General features: G+C 44.3%; 1 protein-coding gene across 1 annotated transcript in view; it reads left to right on the top strand.

The window, feature by feature from the left end:
* RDX (radixin) overlaps positions 1-22,271 on the top strand; it is a 95,394-nt gene extending 73,123 nt beyond the window's left edge. The window contains exons 14-15 of the mRNA XM_039229141.1: positions 19,312-19,409; positions 21,748-22,271. Coding sequence (XP_039085072.1) covers positions 19,312-19,378 — 67 coding nt within the window. The 3' untranslated portion in view covers positions 19,379-19,409; positions 21,748-22,271. The remainder of the gene's footprint in view (positions 1-19,311; positions 19,410-21,747) is intronic.
* Positions 22,272-24,349: the final 2,078 nt, after the last annotated feature.

The raw sequence follows: 24,349 nt of genomic DNA, 5'->3' as shown, positions 1-24,349 counted from the left end.
CCTGGCTTTTTTCTTTTTCCTTTGCTTCTTTTCCCTTCTGTTCATCTGTTTTGTGTCTTAAATTCCACATATGAGTGAACTCATATGATACTTGTCTTTCTCTAATTTTCGCTTAGTATAATACCCTCTAATTCCACCCACATAGTTGCAAATGGCAAGATTTCATTCTGTTTGATTGCCAAGTAATACTCCATTGTATGTGTTCGCGTGCTTGCGCGTACACACACACACAAACACACACACACACACCATGTCTTCTTTATCCATTCATCAATCAGTGGTCATTTGGGCTCTTTCCATACTTTGTTGTCAGTAGTGCTGTTATAAACATTGGGGTGCGTGTGCCCCTTTGAAATAGCACACCTGTATCCCTTGAATAAATTACCTAATAGTCCAATTGCTGGATCATAGGGTAGTTCTATTTTTAACTTCTTGAGGAACCTCCATGGTGTTTTCCAGAATGGCTGCACCAGTTTGCATCCACTTGCCGCACCAGCAGTGCAAAAGGGTTCCTCTTTCTCCACATCCTCACCAGAATCTGTCATTGCCTGAATTGTTAATTTTAGCCATTCTGACTGGTATGAAGTGGTAGCTCATTATGGTTTCTGTTTGTATTCTCCTGATGATGAGTGATGAGCATTTTTTTCATGTCTGTTAGCCATCTAGATGTCTTCTTTAGGAAAGTGTCTATTCATGTCTTTTGCCCATTTCTTTGTTTTTTGGGTGTTGAGTTTGGTAAGTTCATTATAGATTTTGGCTACCAGCCCTTTATCTGATATGTCATTTGCAAATATCTTCTCCCATTCCATTGCTTGCCTTTTAGTTTTGCTGATTATTTCCTTCACCATGAAAAAAGGTTTTTATCTTGATGAGGTCCCAATAGGTCATTTTTCCTTTTGTTTCCCTTGACTCCAGAGACCTGTTGAGTAAGAAGTTTCCATGGCCAAAGTCAAAGAGGTTTTTGCCTGCTTACTCCTCTAGGATTTTGATCGCTTCCTGTCTTACAGCTAGGTCTTTCATCCATTTTGAGTTTATTTTTCTGTATGGTATAAGAAAGTGGTCCAGATTCATTCTTCTGCATGTTGCTGCCCAGTTTTCCCAACATTTGTTGAAGAGACTGTCTTTTTTCCAATGGACATTCTTTCCTGCTTTGTCAAATATTAGTTGGCCATATGTTTGTGGGTCCAGTTCTGGGTTCTGTATTCTGTTGCATTGATCTGCATTTCTGTTTTTGTGCCAGTACCATACTTTCTTGATAATTACAGCTTTGTAATACAGCTTGAAGTCCGAGGTTGTGATTCCTCCTGCTTTGGTTTTCTTTTTCAAGAGTGCTTTGGCTACTGGGGGTCTTTTCTGGTTCCATCCAAATTTTACAATTGTTTGTTCTAGCTCTATGAAGAATGCTGGTGTCATTTTGATAGGTATTGCATTGAATATGTAGATTGCTTTGGGTAGTATTGACGTTTTAGCAATGTTTGTCCTTCCTATCCAGGAACATGCAATATTTTTCCATTTTTTAATGTATTCTTCAATTTCTTTCATAAGCTTTCTATAGTTTTCAGTGTATAGATTTTTCACCTTTTGGGTTAGGTTTATTCCTGGGTATTTTACAGTTTTGGGTGCAATTATAAATGGGATAGGTTCCTTGATTTCCCTTTCTGCTGCTTTATTATTCATGTAGAGAAATGCATCTGATTTCTGTGCATTGATTTTATATCCTGTGACTTCGCTGAATTCATAGATCAGTTCTAGACACTGTTTGGTGGAGTCTTTGGGGTTTTCGCTATAGAGTATCATGTCATCTGCAAAGAGTGAAAATTTGACTACCTCCGTGCTGATTTGGATGCCTTTTATTTCTGTGTGTTGTCTGATTGCTGACTTTGAATACTATGTTGAATAACAGTGGTGAGAGTGGACATCCCTGTCATGAAGCTTAGCATTTTTTAGTACAAAAAAATTTTTAGCTTAAGTACATTGTAGTGTATATATATATACACTATGTATATATATATATATTACTTCAAGCAGTACAGTTAGCATTTCCTTCTGAAGCACTGGTTAGTTATGGTTTTTGTTTTTGTTTTGAGTTTATATGGTAATAGCTTGTGTGATAGTAAAGCATCAGAAAACAGGTTAATTAAGGATGTTTTAGTTATTTTTCTTTGGAGATTTCTATTTAAGAAGCATTAAAATGATGAAGTTATTGCCAAATTTTCTCCTTTAATTAAAAAAAAACTTTACATCCATGCTTAAAGAAAATTGTTTTTATTTTTATTTTACTTGTGTATGTTTTTAAGTTTATGTACTTTTTAGAGAGAGAGAATTAGGGAGGGACAGAGAGGGGAGAGGGAGAGTATCCCAAGTAGGCTCCACACTATGAGCGCAGAGTCTGATGCAGGGCTCAAATTCACGAATCACACGATCATGACCTGAGATGAGATCAGGAGTTGGACACTTAGCTGACTGAGCCATTCAGATGCCACAGAAAATGGTTTTTTTTTCCTTTAAGCTAGAAAAGTAGTTATTAAATTGCAAATGTTTTCAGGAAAAGTGTGTTTTTCATTGGCTTCCAATAGTATCAGACTACGTGCAGAAACTGTGAAATTCTAAAGGTACTTTTAGGCTCTACTTAGCTACCCTGTAGCTAAAGCCTCATTAAAAAAAAAAAAAAAAAAAAACTTGGTTAAATCATCAAAATTTTAAAAGATAAGTGATACATGAAACATGACACAAAAGTCAATAGCACTAAAAATTAGAAGCCTTCTCCCCTGTCCTCCATCTTCCAGCTTCCCCAGAGGTGACTGTGTGCACCTGTGCACGCGCCGCATGCATGTGGGACATGCTTTTTGTCGTCCGTACACATGGTTTTGCACTTCTTTCACTGAATGGCGTATTTTGGAAATCATCACATAGCATTTAATTAATGGATGCTCCTTAACTTCTGATGCACATTTATGTCTTTACCAATCCTTTGCTGTTTTAAACAATACTGCCATAGTCTTGTACAAGCACTGCTTGTGTGGTTTTGTTTGTTTTTTTTAAGAGGAGAGGGCTTTTTTTTTTTTTTTTTTGAGAGAGAGAGCGAGCTCTTATAAGCGCAGGAGGGGCAAAGAGAAAGAGTAGGGCAGAAAGGATCTGAAGCAGGCTCTGTGGTGACAGCAAACAGCCTGATGCAGGGCTCGAACTCACAAACCAGGAGATCATGACCTGAGCCGAAGTTGGATGCTCAACCGAGCCACCTAGGTGCTGCCTTGCTTGTTGTATCCTAAGAAATCGTGTTACAGTCTAGACGATGAGGTAGGTTGACATATGATTTTTTTTATAGTTTAGGTATTCCAAAAATACAGGAATTTTTTACTTAAATGATGTAAGTACTTTTTATATTTAATAAATTTAAATAGCAGTATATGCTTATGGAAACACTTTTAATAGAAAAATAGACACTTATGCATGAATTCCATTTCTGTGTATCAAGTTTGCTTCAAAGGTGACATAATTTTGAATTTCGCTTTTGAGGCCTCAAGGGACAATGATCTGTCAATAAGTAAAACTTCTCTGACTTCTTCAAATTCTGTAACCAGAAAATGTTACTTTAAAAGAATCAATAGGGGGGGCGCCTGGGTGGCTTAGTCGGTTAAGCGTCCGACTTTCGCTTAGGTCATGATCTCGCGGTTTGTGGGTTCGAGCCCCGCGTCGGGCTCTGTGCTGACTGTCAGCTCAGAGCCTGGAGCCTGTTTCAGTCTGTGACTCTCTCTCTCACCCTCCCCTGCTCACGCTGTCTCTCTCTCTCTCCTAGAAATAAATAAAAAACATTTTAAAAAAAATAAAAATAAATAAAAGAATCAATAGGGTAGGGTTTTCTAAGTGTACGTTGATAACCTTTTGGTTCTTAATTTCCTTTGATTGCCACCACTTCTTCAGTGGTCCAGCTTTTCACTTGCATACACTTTTGTTAAAACAGCAATGGTTCGTTGAGTGTCCAACTCTGGATTTCGACTTAGGTCATGATCCCAGGGTTGTGGGTCGAGCCCTGTGTCCGGCTCCGTGCCATGCGTGCAGCCTGCTTAAGATTCTCTTTCTCTTCCTGTGCCCCTCTCCCCTGCCTGTGCTCTCTCTACACAGTGAAAAATAAAAAAAAGAAAAACAGGAAATGACAAGCTCAGGTCATTGTGAAACACTTAATAATATAAAGTGCCTTATTTACCACAACACCCAACAATAATAGCAAAAATATTACAAAGAAATTTGATTCTGCAAGGTTTTTTCTTTTTTCAGTTTTAAGGGGGTAGATCAAGTTAGTGTTTTTCAAACATAACCTCTTCGAAGCTACAATGTAAGTGGAGTCTTCTCTTAATTCACTCCTATGAATGTGATCTTTCTGAAGTTAAAATGTCCTTTGATCTCAGAGCTTTCTTTTTAGATCACATACTGCTCTTGTGCCTATAAATTTTGACGTGGTTCTGAAATGATTTTTTGGGGCCACAAATAATTGGGGGGGGTTATAGAGCCTAGATTTGTTTCGGAAGTGCTAATGCTATTTCATGTTGATCAGAAAAAGCATTGATCTTGTGGTTTGTGGTCTCCCTCTCTCCCCGCTTTCTGTGAGATCCATGCTAAATTCTAGGCTGATTTATGAGAAAGGCTCAGAAGCCTACAGTGGTCACCGATTTCCCTTGCTCTGTCTGCTGCCCAGTGGTGCCGAGTCCTGACCCGGCCATCTGGTTCTGCACAGTCCTGGGGGTCCTCAGACTGTCAGTAGTCAGATGACCCCAGAGCCCCCTGGGTTCTCTCGGTCTTGTGGCCCACGGACCCTTTCCCACATTCTCCGGCTTCTTCAGTGATGTTTCCCTTTTTACAGAAGCGGCTTAGATCCAGGTTTCACCGGTTCGGAGCACATTAGCTCCATAGCCCGTGTGACTGGCCCTGTAAGAGTGCTGAGAAAGATGCAGAGAGGTATGAGTAGGCAGCTCATGGGAGGCCCACGTCTGGGTTTGAATGGCCCAGCCGCGTGCTAGCTGTGTGGCCCTGGCGCACCACTCACCCATTTGGAGCCTAGGTTTTCTCATCGGTTAACTGGGAGAAACACTCTCCGGTCTTGTGGGCACCGATTATAATACACAGGGAATAAGGGAATACCCTGCTTACACCCTGGCCTATTGAAGGTGTTCATAAATGGTACCTTCTCTCACTGCGTATTTCATGAGATTTTTGTCCGTCTGTCAGTATTGTGGGTACTAGTATTTATACCCACGCCCTTTGAATTCTGGTTTTAATGCTGCTTTTTGCCTTTTAAGGGGTGTACTTGTGATTTTCTTAGAAAGTACTGCTCAGGCCGTGCGCTAGATATGCAGAGATAAAAAGAAATGTGGTCTATCCTAAACAAGAAATCGTTACTGATCACTTCCAGTAGACAAAGTAAACAATTGACTTGTGCTTCTACCTGATGAATAAGCCCTCTCAGCCCCCCAGTGTCCAGTGTCGGGGTGCCCAAGGCCCAGCCCTTCCCTGTGTGCACCTGCTCTCGTAGCAACCTCAGCCACTGTTCCTGCCTTAAATACCATCAATAGGCCGAAAATTCTCACGTCTTCCGCCAGAACCTCTTCTGAACTTTGGATGCGTGTATCCAAATTTCTACCTGATGTTTCCACTTGGACGCGTAACAAGCATCTCAACTTCCTATGTCACCCCAGAATCAGGGTCCCCCTGACCCCACACTTGGCCTTGCCTCCGTCCTCCTCTTAATGAAGGGCGAGTCCACTGTTTCAGTGAGCCAGGGCCAAACATATCGCACATATCGCTCTTCTTGTCCCATGTCCACATTCAACCCAAAGCTGTTGGCCCGACATTCAAAACACACAGTGTGTCCAGAACGTGACCACCTCGTGCATCCTCACAGCTGTCTCCCTGTTCCATACACCTGGGCTGCTTGGTTATTGCTAGAGCTTTCTGCTGGGTTTTCTTCATTCCTTTCTTGCTATTCTACCGTCTGTTAAGACAGCAGCCTTAAAAAGGTAAGTCAGATCCTGTCACTTCTGCTCAAAATCCTCAAGGCTCTCCATCTCAGAGTAAAAGTCTTAATCTTCTCAGATTAATTCAGTGCCTGATCTCTGGACCCTTATTTTTGACATCATCCACTGATTTCCCATTCTCTCACTGAATTGAGGTGAGCTGGCTTCCTTCTTATTCTTTAGCCAGGGCCCACATAGGTCTTTTCCTCCAGATATTTTATAATTTACTTCCTGGCCACCTCCAGGGTTTTGCTTAAATGTCCTCTCAGTGTGGCCTTCTGTTTACCACTTTATTTAAAGTGGGCCCTTACCCAGTATTCCCTACCCATTTCTTTCCATGATCTTCCTCTATACCACTCACCATCTAACATCTGTAGTTTGTATGCATATCTTCTTCGACCTTTGATGGGGTCACATCTGATAAACCTATTATAAGATGAAAATATCCCAAGAGGAAAATGCCTACCCTCCCAAACACTTCCGCCTAGCCTAGCTGCCCTTAAGACGGCGTGCCCAGAGAGCACTTACGTTAGCCTATGGCTGGGCAGCACTGTCTGACACAAAGCCTATTTCATAATAAAACGTGGACCTGCTCACGTAATTGATTGAATACTACACCAAAGCATAGGTACAGAATGGTTGTTAGGGAATCGGTGTTGACCCTCGTGGCCGCGTGGCTGACTGGGCATGTTGCCGCTGCCCAGCTCCACCAGAGAGGATGGTGCCGAAGGTCGCTAGCCTGCCAAGTTCAGATTTTGAAGTATGGTTTCTACTGAATGTGTATCCCCCTCACGTCCTTGTAAAGTTGTAAGTCAGGGGCTGTCTGTCTTCAGCTGGAATGTCAGCTCCACGAAGGCAGGAACTTTGGGCAAACATGTGCTCAGTGCCTAGAGCAGTGATTGGCACCTACTGGATGCACCTGGTGGATGCACCACTTGTCTATTAAGTGAATCAGATGGATGGTGTCTGGGATATCAGAAGGAAGGCACCTAATCTTGTCGGAGGGTTACAGGGAAGACTTCCTGGAGGGAGAATGTCCCCTAAGCGAAGTCTTTAAGACTTATTCTTTTTTTTTTTAATTTTAATTTTTTTTAAGTTTATTTTGAGAGAGAGAAAGAGAGAGGAGTGTGCATGCATGCATGCAGGGTAGGGTGGGGGCGGGGGAGAGAGAATGAGGGAATGAGAGAATCCCAGGCAGGTCCATGCTGTCCGCACAGAGCCTGACGTGGGGCTCAAACTCACAAACCATAAGATCATGACCTGAGCTGAAATCAAGAGTCAGATGCTCATCCAACTAAGCCACCCAGGTGCCCCAAGAGCGAGTTGCTCTCAGGGGGACAGAGGTAGGAAGATGTCCAGGTAGAAGGGACTACATAGACAAGCACATGGAGGCCCAGAAGGGCCGGCTGTGGTCGAATGGTCAGTTTATATCTTAAACGTATGAAGTTTGAGATTCAGAAGTTGGTGTCATGAAACACTAGAAAATCACGAGGGGCAATAGTTGTGCCTGTGACGTGTCATTTTGGGCAATTTAAGTTTGGAGCGCCGATGGGATGTCAGATGAAACCTCCCAAGGGGACACGGTAGGGAGAGACCCTGGGTTTCGTCGAGAACCTTGGTGAGGGTCCTGCATCCCAAGCGCCACCAGGGGACAGGGCTGCACAATGCACCACAGGGTGGGGACTGCAGGGGTTTGGGTGGCACTGTGACCCCCAACGTCACAGGAAAAGGAGAGGCCTGTGAGCACTTAGAGTGCACACCGCTTCTGGCAACAAGAAAATAATTGAAAAGAGCCATTTCCACGGAATTAGAATAGTTTTGGTTTTTTTTTTTCCTACTTAACTGAGTGTCTTCTGGAAAGTATTCCCACAAACCTGTGCATACAGCAGGAAAACGCTCTTCCCCCCAGTGTCCTCCGTCAAGTGCTGGTGTCCAAGGCGGTCACCGGTGGGCACCCAGCCCCACACCCAAGCCCAGGAGATTAGACCCAGCAGATGGGCCTCTGTGTCCATGTTTACCCTCTAGGGCGCCCTGTGTGGCACCTGAAGGATTGGAGCTGCTCGAGTAATTCCATTCACTCTTAAACATCTGTTCAGCGCCTGCAGTTAGATCTTGAGGGTTCACAGCTAATTTTTTAAAACTCACAGTCCAGAGAAGGAAACAGAAGAGTTAAGGGACAGCATGACTATGAGACCAGGGACACGTACCAGGGTCTGGGGAGCAGCCAGCCTCTTGCTGACACTTCCAGCCACGCAGAGGCCATTGCGATCGTCAGCCCTGAGCTCAGGAACAAGTGTCACCCTCCTCCAACCCCCCGCTTCCTCTCGCGGCTGGGGGACCATCTTGGTGGACATTCAGTGGTGGTCTCGATGCTGCTTGTACAGAGGCTGCAGGAAAAATCACGGCTTCGGAGTAATTTCTAATGCTCGAACTGGGGGCATCAGCTGGGGCCAGAGGCGCAAGTCTAGGACTCACGCCAGCTCCGGAGCTGAGCAGTGGATCAGGAATGGGCATTTCTACCTGGGGCGAACTCCGGGGACCTCAGGAGAGGTGAAGATGGACCTTGTGTGTGTTCCGGAGCTGCTGAGGAACTCCCGGTGGGAGGACTTGTTGCATTTTATTTCTTCATCCAAATATTTTAGTACCTAGTCCCCGCCAGGCACTGTGCACATAGTGCTCACTGAGGATATGATAGTAAGACTAGCTCCTTACCCCAATGCTGTTACTTTCTATAGAAACACGTGAAGCACAAACAAGCAGAGTAAGTGCAAAGTTGTGAACTGTATTCGATTGAATCGTGTGAAATCACCGCTATACGAGCATCTTTGACCTATAAAAGCAGCAGATTTATATCAATTTAATACGGTGAAAGAACACGGGACTGAGCCGGGGGAAATGCGGCGCGGGGATGGCGGCTGCGGAGGTCAGAAAATCTCTCTAGGAGCTGACATGTAAGTTGCCCCTGAAAGAAGAGAAAGCCGGTTCCCACTCTTCCTTAGTTAAATCCGGATGTGAGTGCAAGTGCCAGAGGGACCTCATGAGGGTCCTGGCCCCGCGGGGACTGTGCCCACACAGGAATCTTGTGCTCTGATGAGCTACCGGCTTTTCGGATGCCCCTGGCCCACTGTTGCTGTACCTTCTGGCTTTCGAAGATAAGCCAGAAAACAGCTTTTTAAAAAAGGCCATTCAAAGAGTAATGCGTGAGCCATTTCAGTTGAAATGTAACGTTTATGTGAAAATCTCCTAAAGTTTACATGCCACCTATTTCAAAAATGTGAGGAAATGCTTTGTAAACCCAACGACGTATCTGCTTGCCCAAAGTGGCCCCCTGGGCACCGATTTATAGTCTTCGTTTGAAAGTGTTCCAGGTAGAAGGACCAGTGTGTGCTAAGACCAGAGGCAAGAAAGGGCCTAATCTCTTCAAGAAACAGAAAGGAGGGCTGTATATCTCCAGAGCTGAGGGATCCCAGAGGAGAGCGGTGTGTTTGATGAAAGTGGAAAGGAGCCAGATCACAAGGAGCTCACCGGAGTCCTCGGGCAGACGCATGGGGACAGAAGTGTGAATTCGGGGTGAACACAACAAGCACACGCCCTGGGGCCATAGCAGCGGTGTCTGCCTGGAGGAGAGGAAGCTTTTCCTCATCCAGAGAAAGATGTCCTAAATGCCACAGGTGTCCCTGAAGCTAGGGCCCTATTCCATTTTACAGGTGAGGGACCTGCGGCAAGCCACGCACAGTGGTGGCACAGTTTGCATCTGGGCTGAGTTTTCTTTGAATTGGAAGCCCCACCCAGATCCTTTTTACTACAAAACACCAACTACTTTTCCAACCGAGATATGTTTACAGGATAGCGCCCTTTGGCGGATTTTCCTGTCTGCCTAACTCAAAGTGAATGTATCCACTAATTCAAAGGCCAAAGAAGAATGCTTTCCGTAGTAAGTTGCCTATGGAGTACCAGTAACCTGAAGATCAGACCCCACAAAGTTGAAGACCAGACTTCTTCGTTCAGCTATTTCTGTGCGGGCTGGTTCGACCAGACTTGCAAGAGCTTAGTGTTTCATCTCCAAAATTAGGGGAAAATCACTTAAAGTTGAAATACATGATATACTCTTGGGTGAGCAAGCAACCTTTTCCTTTTATTGAGTGTCAACGCCTTCGAAATCAAAGGAAGGATCTATGCTCGAGGGATCTCAGACACCCAGAGGAAAATGAATTCGAGAAGTGAAGACGAATATGGATAGAAATAGGCTTTCTCAGCCATGCAGTGGACGTTGAGTAAAATATTTCAGGAACTCAGCAAGCAGGTCTTCGATGATAGGAACTTAACTCAGTCTGGAAAACAATTCAGGAGCTTGGACATCAGAGGGAAGAAGGCTATTGCCTGGGAAGCTGCAGACCCGAGAAGAGAGGAAGGCGGCCACAGTGTGAGGCCTGAGAAAGGGAATCTGGGTAGCATTCCAGAAAGGCTCACAGTTGAAGTTAACCACCTGAGTCAGTGTCTGTAGGAGGAGATTGCTAAATTAGTTTTCAGAACTCAGTGTGATGAGTGTTTCATTAAAATTCATCAGTCACTTCTTTGTCACTTATTAGAATATTTGAAGAGAGAAAGGAGCATAATTAATAACATTTTCCAGATGCTCTATGTGGGTTATTTGATATACTTTGTAGCTAAAAATGGATGATTTAACTTTCCTTATGAAAGTATGAAAGCTCTTAGATTTTTTTGCCTGCAATATTAAAATGAAAATTGTATTAAAAAATTTTTAAGTTTATTCATTCATCTTGAGAGAGACAGAGAGAGAGAGAGAGAGAGCATGAGTAGGGTAAGGGCAGACAGAGGGAGAGAGGATTACAAACAGGCTGTTAGCACAGAGCCTGATGCAGGGCTCACACTCACCAACTGCATCATGACCCAAGCTGAGATCAAGAGTCAGATGCTTAACCAACTGAGCCACCCAGGCGCCCTGAAAATTGTATTTTTAAAAGCAATCACTATGATTGCCTATAGTTTGCTTTTATATTGGTAGGTTCTGATCATTGAACAAAAGCAGAAGTGGCAAATTCTCTGTTCAGGTCCACATATTACATATTTTTGACTTTGTAAATAGCTAATCTCCATCACATCCACACAATTCTGCTATTGTAGCACCAAAGGGGCTCTACATGTGTGTAAATGAGTGAGCAAGGACACCATACTGTGTATGGACACAGTAATCTGAATTTCACTTAATTGTTGTTCATTATGAACTGTTCTTCTTTTAATTAAAACAATTTATGTTAGGGGCGCCTGGGTGGCTTAGTCGGTTAAGCATCCAGCTTTCGCTTAGGTCATGATCTCGCGGTTCGTGGGTTCGAGCCCCGCGTCGGGCTCTGTGCTGACTGCCAGCTCGGAGCCTGGAGCCTGTTTCTGTCTGTGACTCCCTCTCTCTCTCTGACCCTCCCCTGCTCACGCTGTCTCTCTCTCTCCTAGAAATAAATAAAACATTAAAAAAAAAAAACAATTTATGTTAAACGATAGCCTCTACAGAAACAGGTGGGGAGCTGGATCTGGATTTGGTCCATGAGCCATGGTTTGCTGACCCCTGAATTAGAGGCATGGAAAACATTCATGTTCTCCCACAGGCCGGTGGTGTGGTTTTCCTGACCGTCGAGAATTTTATTTGATCCCAGAGGGGCCTCATTCTGCTGAAATGAAAGGTTTTGTTTTGTTCGTTTTGTTTTTCTACACATTTGAAAAACTTTGAGCAGTGCTTCTCCAAATAGCATCAGAATAACCTGGAGAGTTTGTTTTAAATGCAGATTCCAGGCCCCCCCTCCCCAAGTTTCTGATTCAGTGAGTCTATACGGGAGCCAGGAACTTGCATTTTTATCCGATGAGGCTGAAGCTCTTCTAACAGCACTTGTGAGAAGCCCTGACTTTGAGGTGAGAGTGTCCAACACCATGGGAATAAAAATGTGGCTTCTATTCAGTGTCCTTGGAGTAACTATTGACTTTTCTACCTAGATGCTTTCTTTGAGACCTTCCAAATCCTAATGGTTCAAAGACCAAAGATAATCGGAACCAAATCTATAACTTTCCTATCTCTTGTAGTATTTTTCCTCCATTAATTTCTGTTTTAAACACATAAAAATGAGAGAATGTTTTACAACAGTGTTAGGGAAAGAAATGTGCCTAGGAGAAATATAAATGAATGTGTACATTCTTGTTATCTGTATTATCAAATTATTAAAACATGTTATGTATTATAATATCATACACTTGACCCTAATACAACATGAGGGCCTGGGATCCCAGGCCTCTGCTCAATCAAAAATCCGCATGTTACTTCTGACTCCCCCAAAACTTAACTGCTAATAGCCTACTGTTAAGTGGAAGCATTATCAATAACATAAACAGTTGATTAACACGTATTTTGTATGTTATATGTATATATACTGTGTTCTTACGGTAAAATCAGCTAGAGAGAAGAAACTTAAGAAAATCGTAAGCAAGAGAAACACATTCATAGTACTGTACATTCACAAGAATCCACATGTAAGTGGGTTTATGCACTTGGGTTCAAACCTGTGTTGTTTAAGGGTCTGTATATATATGTGTATATATATTATATATACATAATATATCTATTACATATTATATATACATAATTTATGTATATAATAGATACTCATGCATTAGTTTAAAAAATAGTACATGACAGTAACTTTGGCATTCTGTAGCCTTCCTCTATCACATCATCCTTTCCTGTGGGTTTTACTGGGTTAGTATCCACAAGCAATATGATGTCTGGTTTATATAATGTCTAGTTTATATGATGCCTAGTTCTGCACGCATACAAACTTTAGTTGTACCACACACACACACACACACACACACACACACACACACACACTTTGACTACTATCGTAGTGGTTCATTTATTCTTATTGCCGTGAGTGTATTCACTTGAATGCTCTACAATTTATCCATTCCCCTGATGGTGGACATTTGTCTTCTAATATTTTTTATTTTACAGACAATATAGCCATAGATCTTGCTGGACATGTGTCTCGAATGTGAGCAATAGCATCTCTGTGGCTGAGACCTAGTTGGGGGTGGGGTGGGGAATTATTCGGTTACAAGATATGCATATTTTCAACTTTACTGTGTAGCCATTAAATTATTTTCCAAAGTAAAGATACATTCACATCTTTACCACATGTGATATTACTAGAATTTTTTTTAACTTCTGCCAATTTGATAGGTTTAAAATGGTATCTTACTGAGTTTTTAATTTGCCTGTTCTTGGTTACTAACATAATTGAGAATCTTTCTTATATTTATGGACCTTTCACATTTCCTCTTCCTTGAAATGACTTTTTCTTTTCTGCTTGTTTTCTATTAGCTTCTTTATCCTGATGTAATTGATTCACAGAATTTCTTTATATTTTGGCTCTTAATCTTTTGACACTCAACTGTTTTACAGTTATCTCCTTCCAAGTTGTATCTCGTCTTTTCACATTTTTATGAGTTTCTGATGGATACAAATTTACATTTTATGGTAGCTTAATTTATACATCTTTCTCCTTGTGATTTGTGGCAGTTTTTGTGTGTGAATCTTGTTTAAGACGTTCTTCCTTTCCTTGAGGTCATGAAGGTATTCCCCCATAGTTTTTCTAAAAGTTGTGAGTTTTAAAATTTTCTTCTAAGTGTTTGGTTATTTTTACACTTGAGTCTTTGGTCCAGCTGGAAGTAACTTGGGGTCTGGGATGAAGTATGGATCCATTTGTTTTTTCTACCTGGATAACCGATTGTCTTAATCCTCCATTCCTCTCCCATCGGGGCCATTACCACTTCTTACCTATATTAAGGATTCACATGTACAGTCTCTGTTCTGTTCCATTGGTCAATCTGTCTATCCCTTGTGTCAATACCATTCTGTTTTAAGTATAGCCTTAGTTTAGGGGTTGGGTTTTTTTTTTTAGTTTTTATTCAACTTGTTTTTTGTTTTTTTTAATTTACATCCAACTTAGCATATAATGCAACAATGATTTCAGGAGTAGATTCCTTAATGCCCCTTACCCATTTAGCCCATCCCCCCCACAACCCCTCCAGTAAGCCTCTGTTTTTTCTCCATATTTAAGAGTCTCTTATGTTTTTGTCTCTCTCCCTGTTTTTATATTGTTTTTGCTTCCCTTCCCTTATGTTCATCTGTTTTGTATCTTAAATTCCTCATATGAGTGAAGTCATATGATATTTGTCTTTCTCTAATTTCACTTAGCATAATACCCTCTAGTTCTATCCACATAGTTGTAAATGGCAAGATTTCATACTTTTTGATTGCGGAGTAATATGCCATTGTATATATAAGTCATCTTTATTCATTCATCTGTTGATGGACATTTGGAGTCTTTCCATACTTTGGCTATTGTCAATAGTGCTGCTATAAACATTGGGGTGCATGTGTCCCTTCAAAACAGCATACCTGTGCCCCTTGAATACCTAGTAGTGCAGTTGCTGGGTCATAGGGTAATTCTATTTTTAATTTTTTGAGGAAACTCCATAGTGTTTTCTTTTTCTTTTTTTTCTTCTTTCTTTCTTTTTTTTTTTACAAATAGTTTATTGTCAAATTAGTTTCCACATAACACTCAGTGCTCATCCCCACAAGTGTCCTCCTCCATGCCCCTCCCCCCTCCCCCCACATCCATCAGTCCTCAGTTTTTGCCATAGTGTTTTCTAGAGTGTGTACACCAGTTTGCACTCCCACCAGCAGTGCAAAAGAGATCCTCTTTCTCTGCATCCTCACTAACATCTGTTGTTACTTGAGTTGTTAATGTTAGCCACTCTGATGGGTGTGTGGTGGTATCTCCATGTGGTTTTGATCTGCATTTCCCTGATGAGGAGGGACGCTGAGCATCATTTCATGTGTCTGTTGGCCATCTGGATGTCTTCTTTGGAGAAGTGTCCGTTCATGTCTTTAGCCCATTTCTTCACTGGATTATTTGTTTTTTGGGTATTGAGTTTGATAAATTATTTATAGATGTTGGCTACTGTTTTAATTTACTAGCCCTTTATGTGATATGCCATTTGCAAATATCTTCTCCCATTCCATAGGTTGCCTTTTAGTTTTGCTGATTGTTTCCTTCACTGTGCAGAAGCTTTTTATTTTGATGAGGTCCCAACAGTCATTTTTGTAATTAATGCCTTAGTTTTATAATAAGTCTTAATTTCTGATAGTTTTTTTTTCTCTACCTTGTTTTATAATAAACTCCTGACTAGTTTTGTCCCTTTGTCCTACTACATAAATTTTATTTTATTATTATCAATTTTTAAAGTAATCTTTATACCCAACATGGGACTTGAACTCAGGACCCTGAGATTAAGAGTCACATACTCTACAGAGCCAGCCAGATGCCCTTTCTACTACATAAATATTAGAATTTGTTTAAATTGGGGGCATCTAGGTGGCTCAGTTGGTTAAGTGTCCGACTTCGGCTCAGGTCATGATCTTGCAGTTTCACAAGTTCAAGCCCTGCATCAGGCTCTGTACTGGCAGTTCAGAGCCTGGATCCTGCTTCAGATTCTGTGTCTCCCTCTTTCTCTGCTCCTTCTCTGCTCACATTATGTCTCTCTCTCAAAAATAAAATAAACAATTTTTTTTTTTTTTAAAAGATTGCATTTAAATTGTATGGGAGGAACGGGGTGGGGGCTCAGTCTGTTGAGCATCTGACTCTTGATCTCTGCTCCGGTCATGATCCCAGGGTCATGGGATCAATCCACATTCAATGTGGAGCCTGTTCAAGATTTTCTCTGTCCCCCCATGGGGCGCCTGGGTGGCTTAGTCGGTTAAGCGTCCGACTTTCGCTTAGGTCATGATCTCGCAGTTTGTGGGTTGGAGCCCCGCGTCGGGCTCTGTGCTGACTGCCAGCTCAGAGCCTGGAGCCTGTTTCTGTCTGTGACTCCCTCTCTCTCTGACCCTCCCCTGTTCACGCTGTCTCTCTCTCTCTCTCCTAGAAATAAATAAAACATTAAAAAAAAATTATCTGTCCCCCCACCTGCCCCTCTCCTCTGTTCATGCTTTCTCTCTCTCTCTCTCTCTCTGTCTCTCAAAAATCTAAATAAATAAGGATAAAAGCTTTTGTTTGGAAATGTATTAACAATAATATTGGATTAATTTGGGAAGAAGTTACATCTGTACAATATTAAGCACCCCTAGTCTTAAATGTATTTCTCCATTTATTGATATTGTCCTTAATGCCTTCCAACAAAATTTAAATTTTTGCATTAAGGTCCTGTGTACCTTTTGCTGGATTTATTATATTTTTAAAAATTTTTAAACATTTTATTTATTTCTGAGAGAGAGAGAGCGTGAGAAGGGGAGGGTCAGAGAGAGAGGGAGACACAGAATCTGAAGCAGGCTCCAGGCTCTAAGCTGTCAGCATAGAGCCCAATACAGGGCTTGAACCCATGAACCGTGAGATCATGACCTGAGCCGAAGTCGGTTGCCCAGCTGACTGAGCCAACCAGGCCCCCTTGCTAGATTTATTATTAAGCAATTTAATTTTCACTAATTTCTAAAAGTTACATTTTAAAACTCTGTGGCTGGTATACAGAAATGAAATTGATTTTTGTTTGCTGACCCTATGTGCAGGGACCTTGATTAATTCTAGTTGTTTCTAATACTCTGTGAAGTCTTTTAGGCTTTCTGCGGTCACCTGCAGATAATGCCTGTTCTCAATCTGTCTTTTCAGTCCGTATAACATTTATTTTTCTTATCTTACTGAGTTGACTTGACTGAGAATTTCAGTACCATGTTGGATGTCACTGGCATCTCATTTCTGATTTAAGAGGAATGCTTACAACAGCTCTAACATTTGCCACTACCTGTTGGCTCTAGGTTTTGCTTCATGCCCTTTATTGGGTTAATAAAACTTTTCTTTTATATACATATGTATATGGAATAAATACGTTCATGTACTTTTTAATTATTATTATTTTTTTAACATACTGAATTAGGTCGATTTTCTAATATAAAACCGTGTTTGCATTCCTGGGGTAACTTGATCTATGTCCTAACCTATGACTCCACTCTCCACAAATCCTGAGCTACCTGTACTGTGAATACGGACCCCTCCATAGTAGACACCCCACCCTTCAAGGGTTGGGTCATCAACCAAGTTATTTTAATTTCATGGCGCCACCTTGTGGCAAATTTAGAAATTGCTGACTTTATCTCTTAATTTTTTTGTTTTATTAAAACAATTTTTAACGTTTATTCTTGAGAGCGAGACCGAGAGAGAGACAGAGCTTGAGCGGGGGGAGGGGCAGAGAGAGAAGGAGACACAGAACCGGAAGCAGGCTCCAGGCTCTGAGCTGTCAGCACAGAGCCAGAGTCAGGGCTCTAGCTAACAAACCGCTGCATCATGCCCTGACCTGAAGTCGGATGCTTAACTGACTGAACCACCCAGGTGACCCTCTTTTGTAACTTTTTAGGGCAATGTATGGATGTGGTTTCTTCTGTTATCACTGACACCTGTCATTTAATTTAATTCTGTTTTCTTCCTTGTACCTTACATTTATCCCACGCCATTCTTTCACTTACTCTTCCAAATTTCCACAATATACTCATGCAAATCATTCTTTTTTCCTTCCTTTGTTTTCTTGCTTCTTTTCCTTCCTTTCAATCTCTCCTTTTGTTCCTTTATGAGGTTAACCATGGTAAAAGTAGTGCTGGGAACTAAGGGAAAAAATACAGGATGTATCTTTTTAATGAAATCTGACAGAATAAAGTGCCGGCTCTACTAACCCTCAAAGTCCCTGAAAACACCTGAAGTTCCCTTTGAAATGTTCTCAGATTTCAAGTACTACTTCATCATCTAATTAATCCTGCCCAGTTTAACATCGAGCTCAAGTATTACAGAAGACTTTTAAGACTGTTAGTAAGTTTCGTTGTTTCTATGTTCCTTTATTACTAGCTTTGACAAATGTGGGGTTTCTACTGTATTTGACTGCAAAGCCTCAGTTTTTCATTATGGCTTCAACTGCCTGGAAACTGAACTACCACTGACATCGTGCTGTCCGTGGGAGAGAGCCCTCCCCAGATGCCATTCCAGTACATAAATGATAGATAAGATAGAGATTGCCAGTAACTGCATTCCCACCTGCTTGAACCACAGCATAGAAAATACTGTAAGCACTGTTCTCCCCAGTCAGAGAACTCCAACGTGGATAAGCTTGGCTGGTTTTGCAATTTCTCTGTCGAGTTTACCGTGACTTCGTTTTTGGTGCCTCTGAGGGCTTTCCCTGCAAAGGGCAGGTGAGTCCGCTACAGCAGACAGACCAGAGAAAGTAGGGCTGAGATCGATCTCTGTAACCTCTGCAGTGCTGACACGGCTACAGAGGTGGTAGTTTTATTTCTCGTTCGTCTTAACCCACCCCAGTCTTCCAGAAGGCAGGAATAGCCTGTTGAGAATTGGCTTCTTCAAAGACATATTGATTTCAAAGGAGGCCTTAGAAGTCTGCTTGGTGGTCAAAGGACATTTTACTAGTGCCTAGATCAATCACGAGAGAACTTCAACTAAAATATAAAATCCAATCAGTGTTACTCTTAACTCCTTGGGATCCATTATTCTTTTTTTTTTTTTTAATAGTTTATTGCCATGTTGGTTTCCATACAACACCCAGTGCTCATCCCCACAAGTGCCCTCCTCTATGCCCTTCACCCCCCTTCCCCTCACCCCCACCTCCCATCAGTCCTCAGTTTGTTCTCAGCATTTAAGAGTCTCTCATGGTTTCCCTCCCTCCCTCTTCCCCACTATTTCCCCCCTTCTTCTCCCCCACGGACCTCCCTTAAGTTCCCCCTAATCCTCCTATACGTGCAAACATATGGTATCTGACCTTCTCTGCCTTATTTCGCTCAGCATAACACCCTCAAGGTCCATCCATGTTGCTACCCATGGCCAGATTTCATTCTTTCTCATTGCCATGGAGTATTCCATCGTATAGATAAACCACATCTTCTTGTGGGATCCATTATTCTTGTGAAACTGATCTGTGTGGAGTTGCTACAAACATTAAAATTCTAGCCTCCATTTAAAAGGGAGATGTCACGTGATGCTTATTTCCATGTTGTAATAGTGGAGATTCGAGACTGGATTGAGGAAAAAAAAAAAGTTAAAAATTAGGAAGGAGATGGCTTTGGCCCTTGGGTTGCCCAGGAGGCCCTGCCCAGTCCGGGGTGATGAGGGTGCTCTTGTCATTCTGTCCTATTTGACTTCCTTCTTTTGCAAAGTGCTTCCTAACCCCTTGGTGTCTCTTTTGAAAGGTGGGGACCCAAACTGTATGCATTGTTCCAGATGCGTTCTTGCCAAAGCAGTATAAAGCAGATGTAACAGTTAGGAAGAAGACTCCCTCCCTTGCCAGGTAAGTACAAATGGTGGCTGTGGCCAGGGCCAGCCCACCTTTCTGTGACACACCTGCCACACCTCCCCCCTGCCAGAACGCTGGCTGGACCCCATAAAACCCAAAAGCCTGGAGCCTTTAATCTAGTGGAGTGAATTCCCAAAGGAGCTCACCTGGAGAACCCCCTGCCATTACAGCATCTAGTTCCATCTCCTGAAAGTTCTTTCCCCATTGTTTGCCTCTCTTGGGCTCTTTGCCAGTCAACCACATCTTCCTCCGATTTCATAATTTTGACGTCGGATAAGATGAGACTTTGTAATCTATGTGCGCTGGGAGGGGGCAGGCTGCTTTAGACGGTTCTCTTTTGTGATGTGGAGTGAGTATTGCAGCGCACGCTCATGCAGATGATGCCAGGTGCTGCTGGGCATTCAGAAATACTGAAAAATGAAGGGCCGTCCATTGAATAGAAGAAATCCAGAATCGGTTCTCAGCCAGGTTTGTGTGCTGCAATGATCTCAATTTGGAAATAATTAAAAATCACTGACCAACATGGTTGCCTCGAAACAGGGTGTTTTAAAATTCTTTAATTTCTTGGGCAGAGACTCTTAAAACCCTTCCCATTTCTAAGTAAAACCACAGCCCCAAGTTTACCTAGTAGATCTTGAATGATACATTTGAGGTCCCCCAAATGGCTGATGAATCCTCCCCAAGTTCTATAAGCCTCTGAGAATAAATTTGACTTAATACTTTAAGATGTAGAATAAATGTCTGTAATAGCAATTGTTGTCCTTTAGATTTTTTAAAGTGAAATTTAAAAAATGGTCATATAAATTCAACTCAGGTGGAGAATTTTTTTAAATGATTTGCTTCTTTGGCCTAGGATTTTGGATTGCTTCAAAATGAGGTTAAGGTCGTACAAGAATCTCGGACATTCTGTAACATCTCCGAAATGTTTCCAGGGTTTCAATGTCCATTTGAAAGACTTGTGGCCCACGCGTCATTGTTCTGAAAGTGGTGTAGCTGGTTGTAAATTCAGAGTCCAGGTAGTCCTATTGCTGGGATCGGAGCTAAAATCCTAACTTCACACATGTTCTTAACGTCCCATTGACAGCCACAGACAATGCTCCCCTGGCTACTCCTCTTTAAACCATTTCTTCCAATGCAGGAACTTAGGTAACTCTTTCCATCTTGTTTGCTGATGGGAAAAACCCCCCAAATTAAAATATATCTGATGTTTTGCAATTGTCCCCTCATTGGTTGTCATCCATTAACACTTTTGCTTTTTAGAGCGAATCCTTTGAGTGAGTTTAATTGTGGGCTCTTGTCTTCGGAACTAGGAAGAGAAAGTTTCTGCGTGACTCCCCAGGAAAGTCAAGATCAAATGACACAGAGTTCTGAATTATCCCGAGATGAGTTTATTAAAGGATCAAAGGAGTTGGCAATGGCCACATCCTTCAGCTTGAAATGTCACAGAGTCGGCGGCCTTGGAAAAGCGCCGGGCCCTCTGTGGCTGATGTCATGGACCCAAGAGACGGGACAGGAACTTGCAAGTGGTTTTCCGGTCCTTCTCATGCTGTCTCTAGGGCGTCCCAGCAGAAATCGCAGGCTGCCTTCCTTGTGGTCAGCCTGTGGGATTGTGGGGAATCCGAGGTGCACGTACAGCCACGGACAAGTGAGGACTGGCCAGTTTCTTCAGGGTTAGAGGCCCCGCAGCCACAGGGGCCCGGGGGCCAGACTGCCCGTCATACCCCCAGGCCTCTGGAGGTCTGGTGCGTCTGGACTGTCTTGCTCTCAGCCTCCAAGCCGTGTCCTTTCTCTGAGGGGCCAGGCTGACCGTAGCCTGGGAGGCTGGGTGGGACCCGATCTGAAGACCCCCACGCTGGACCCTCGAGGGGGAGGTGGCCGGAGGTGGGGAAGGCAGAGCTGGTGGAGGGAACAGCGTGAGCACATCCCTTGGGCACACCTGCCCCCTCACAGACTGCTCACCTGGCTCTCTTCTGAGTCACGTCACAGAGGTCTATGCGCCTGTGACATGAGCAGTCTCAGATGCACCTCACAGTTCTGGGGGTGAATGTGGCCAGGTCGACTCCGGTGGATTCCCTTGAGCCGGTAACCGAACTGGGGCCGCGGTGGGACTGTAGGCCCCGCGGAAGCACCTGGGTTCTGGAGCAGCCTGTGTTCACTGCGTATCTTCAGGGGCGCTCCCCCACCCATAATGCAGCAGCACACCCCAGTGCGGCTAAACGTCCCCTAGGAAATGTTGGAGGACGTCCAGGTCCCTGCCCTCGGTGGCTCAATGACGCCGATATGGAGGTTTCGTCTGGAGCTTTCCCGCCTGACCTTCCTGTTCTTCACGCAGGTCCCTGGCATCTGAACCATGGCGAGCCCTAGGAGGACACACCAAGCCATGCCTCGTGTTCTGAACGTCCCCCCAAATCCTGAATCTCAGCCGGAACCAGATGGACAAGATTGCCCCAACCAAGGGCTCTTGCTGATGGCTCTCTTCACCTCTCCTGCTGTTCTCTCTCCAAACCTCCCTCGATCGCCTTTCCTAGGGACAGACCTTAGGAAGGCGGGCCAGGGCTTGGGGACTTCTGCATTGCACCCCGCGGCCCCCCCACGGGCATCCGACATGTCCTGTCTTCAAGACGCACCCCCCCCCCAGATGCCTGCAGGCATCCGCTTCTGAGAACCCACTTTTTTCTGCATGTCTAGCTTGTAAGGAGGGATACAGGGAGAGAATTTCTGAGAATTTTCCACTTTTTCACAAAACGTATGTGGCTGACTTTTGGCTTCGAACTGGGAGCCAACGTCGGGGCATGTGGCTCCGTTTCCTTGTGCACATCTGTGGAGTCGGGAAAAATAGATGCAGCATTCCCTTCACTGTCTGGGCTGTTTGTATAATTGTATATACGTGTAGCAATAAAGATATTCTAACATCAGCCCGGGGCGCCGGACGCCGCCTCCTCCCGGTGGGCAGTGAGTAAGCAGCGTGCCCACTGACCGGCGGGCCGGCCTGCCCCGGCTCGGGTTCTGGTCCTGCCTGATTGCACACGGCGTCCTGCCTGATTGCACACGGCGTTTGCTTGAAGTTGGCCAGTGTCGGGCGAAAGGCGCGTGGGGAGTGCGCTGGCAGAGCTGAGACGTGATGCGGCATTATTAATTCACCAACATCACTGTTTCTGGCGCCCTGGGGTGGCTCGAATGTCCCGGGACTGGAGCCCAGAGGCTTGGGTGGCAGTGTGCACTCTGAGCAGAGCCTGATGCGGGGCTCCAACTCACAAACGGCGAGGTCATGACCTGAGCCGAAATCAACAGACGCCCAACCAACGGAGCCACCCAGGGGCCCCTGAAGGCTACTTTTTATGTATTGCAGCTACAGGGACTGAAGTGCCCGAGGAAATCACGTGGTCGGGCCCTTCTGGACACTGATTTAGAACCACGAGGGTGCAGGGTCTTAACTCTTCTAGCAGATCCTCCACAGAACCTGAGACTTGCCTCCCCCCCCCCCCCCCCCCCCCCCCCGCCCACCGCCCCTCTCCCCGCAGAGAAAGAGGGCGTGGCCTGCTGCCTCCCCGCCCCCCCCCCGCAGAGAAAGAGGGCGTGGCCTGATGCCTCCCCGCCCCCTCAGAGAAAGAGGGTGTGGCCTGCTGCCTCCCCGCCCCCCGCAGAGAAAGAGGGCGTGGCCTGCTGCCTCCACAGGCACTGCCACCCAAACCGTTTCTCCGAGTGGTCCAGCCGTGGCTGGTGATATGCGAGCGGGGTGTGGGCATGATTTAAAAAGATATGTGACAAATTATCAATGGCTTCTGGTGATAACAGTGTGGTAACAGATAAGCCCAATTACAAACACTGCGGTGTAGCCAGGAGCTAATAATCTTGTTTATGGAGCTGTGGAGGGCTGAGAAGTGGTCTTAAACCTGCACACGGGTCCGGTTTTGCCTCCGAGCGGGACTCGGAGCCTGGAAGTTTCTGCCGCCCTCTGTGCCTCTGTTGTGTCCGATTCGCGAGTCCCCTGAGACTCCCAAGGAGCCGACACTGATGCAAATATAAAAAGGTCTTTATTACAAGCTCGAGCAGGGGCTCACCCGCCTAAGGGTGTCGTGGCAGAAGGTGAAGCCAAGAACAATAGCGAACAGGGTTTTTAAGGAGTAAGGGATGGGGGTGTTACAGTACGTATGGCATCATCACATAAGCACCAATGACAATTGTACAGCAGGACCCCTGGTAACAGCTTTGACCATTCAGTATCTGTGAAGTGTTTATGACATTTGGTGGGACCCAATCATGACTTTTGAGAATCCTTTGAAAATGACCAATTATGAGGTGAGTTCAAAGGGCCCATGTGGGGTTCGGGCAGGCAGTGAGAAATTGGCTAGTTTGTGCAGAATAACTGTCTGCAGTTCCCAGCCTTGACTCAGACCACAGGAATGTTTTTTGATTACTGACCTGAGGGCGGTCGGAGGATGGCTTTGGCCTTGAGCAATCTGAGGAACTGGGGCTCCGTGCAGCCCGAGGGTGCTCTTAATGGGGGCCTTAATTTCAAAATGACGTTACTTAGGCTCTTCACCTCTTATTCATCTGCTTGGAGATGAGGTGTTTGGACTGAGTGATTTCTGGGGTCCTTTCTGTTCTTCGAGTCTCTCCTCCTCGGGCCAAGGGAAGGGAGCAGCCGACCTTCAATGCTGCGGAGCAAGGTCAGGAGGTGGCAAAAGTGGGCAAGTGAGAGGCAGGACGGAGTTAGGGAGATGACTTCCTTCCAGATACAAGCTAATGCATTAAGGTAACGGCAAGTCAAAGCACGGCCTCCCGAATCCCTTGGGAGGAAAGGGGGGGGCGGGGGGGGGGGGACTCGGCTTCTCACGTGCCATCGGCTGGCCCTTCCCCAGCTCTCTTTAGTGGAGGGCAGAAAGGCCGGATTGACACTGGCCCCTGGGACAGACTGGTGGGAGGCTGAAGCC

Source organism: Hyaena hyaena, unplaced genomic scaffold, assembly GCF_003009895.1.
Source record: "Hyaena hyaena isolate Hyena2069 unplaced genomic scaffold, ASM300989v1 scaffold_36, whole genome shotgun sequence".
Lineage (NCBI taxonomy): Eukaryota > Metazoa > Chordata > Mammalia > Carnivora > Hyaenidae > Hyaena > Hyaena hyaena.
This window is presented reverse-complemented; position numbering and strand designations above follow the sequence as displayed.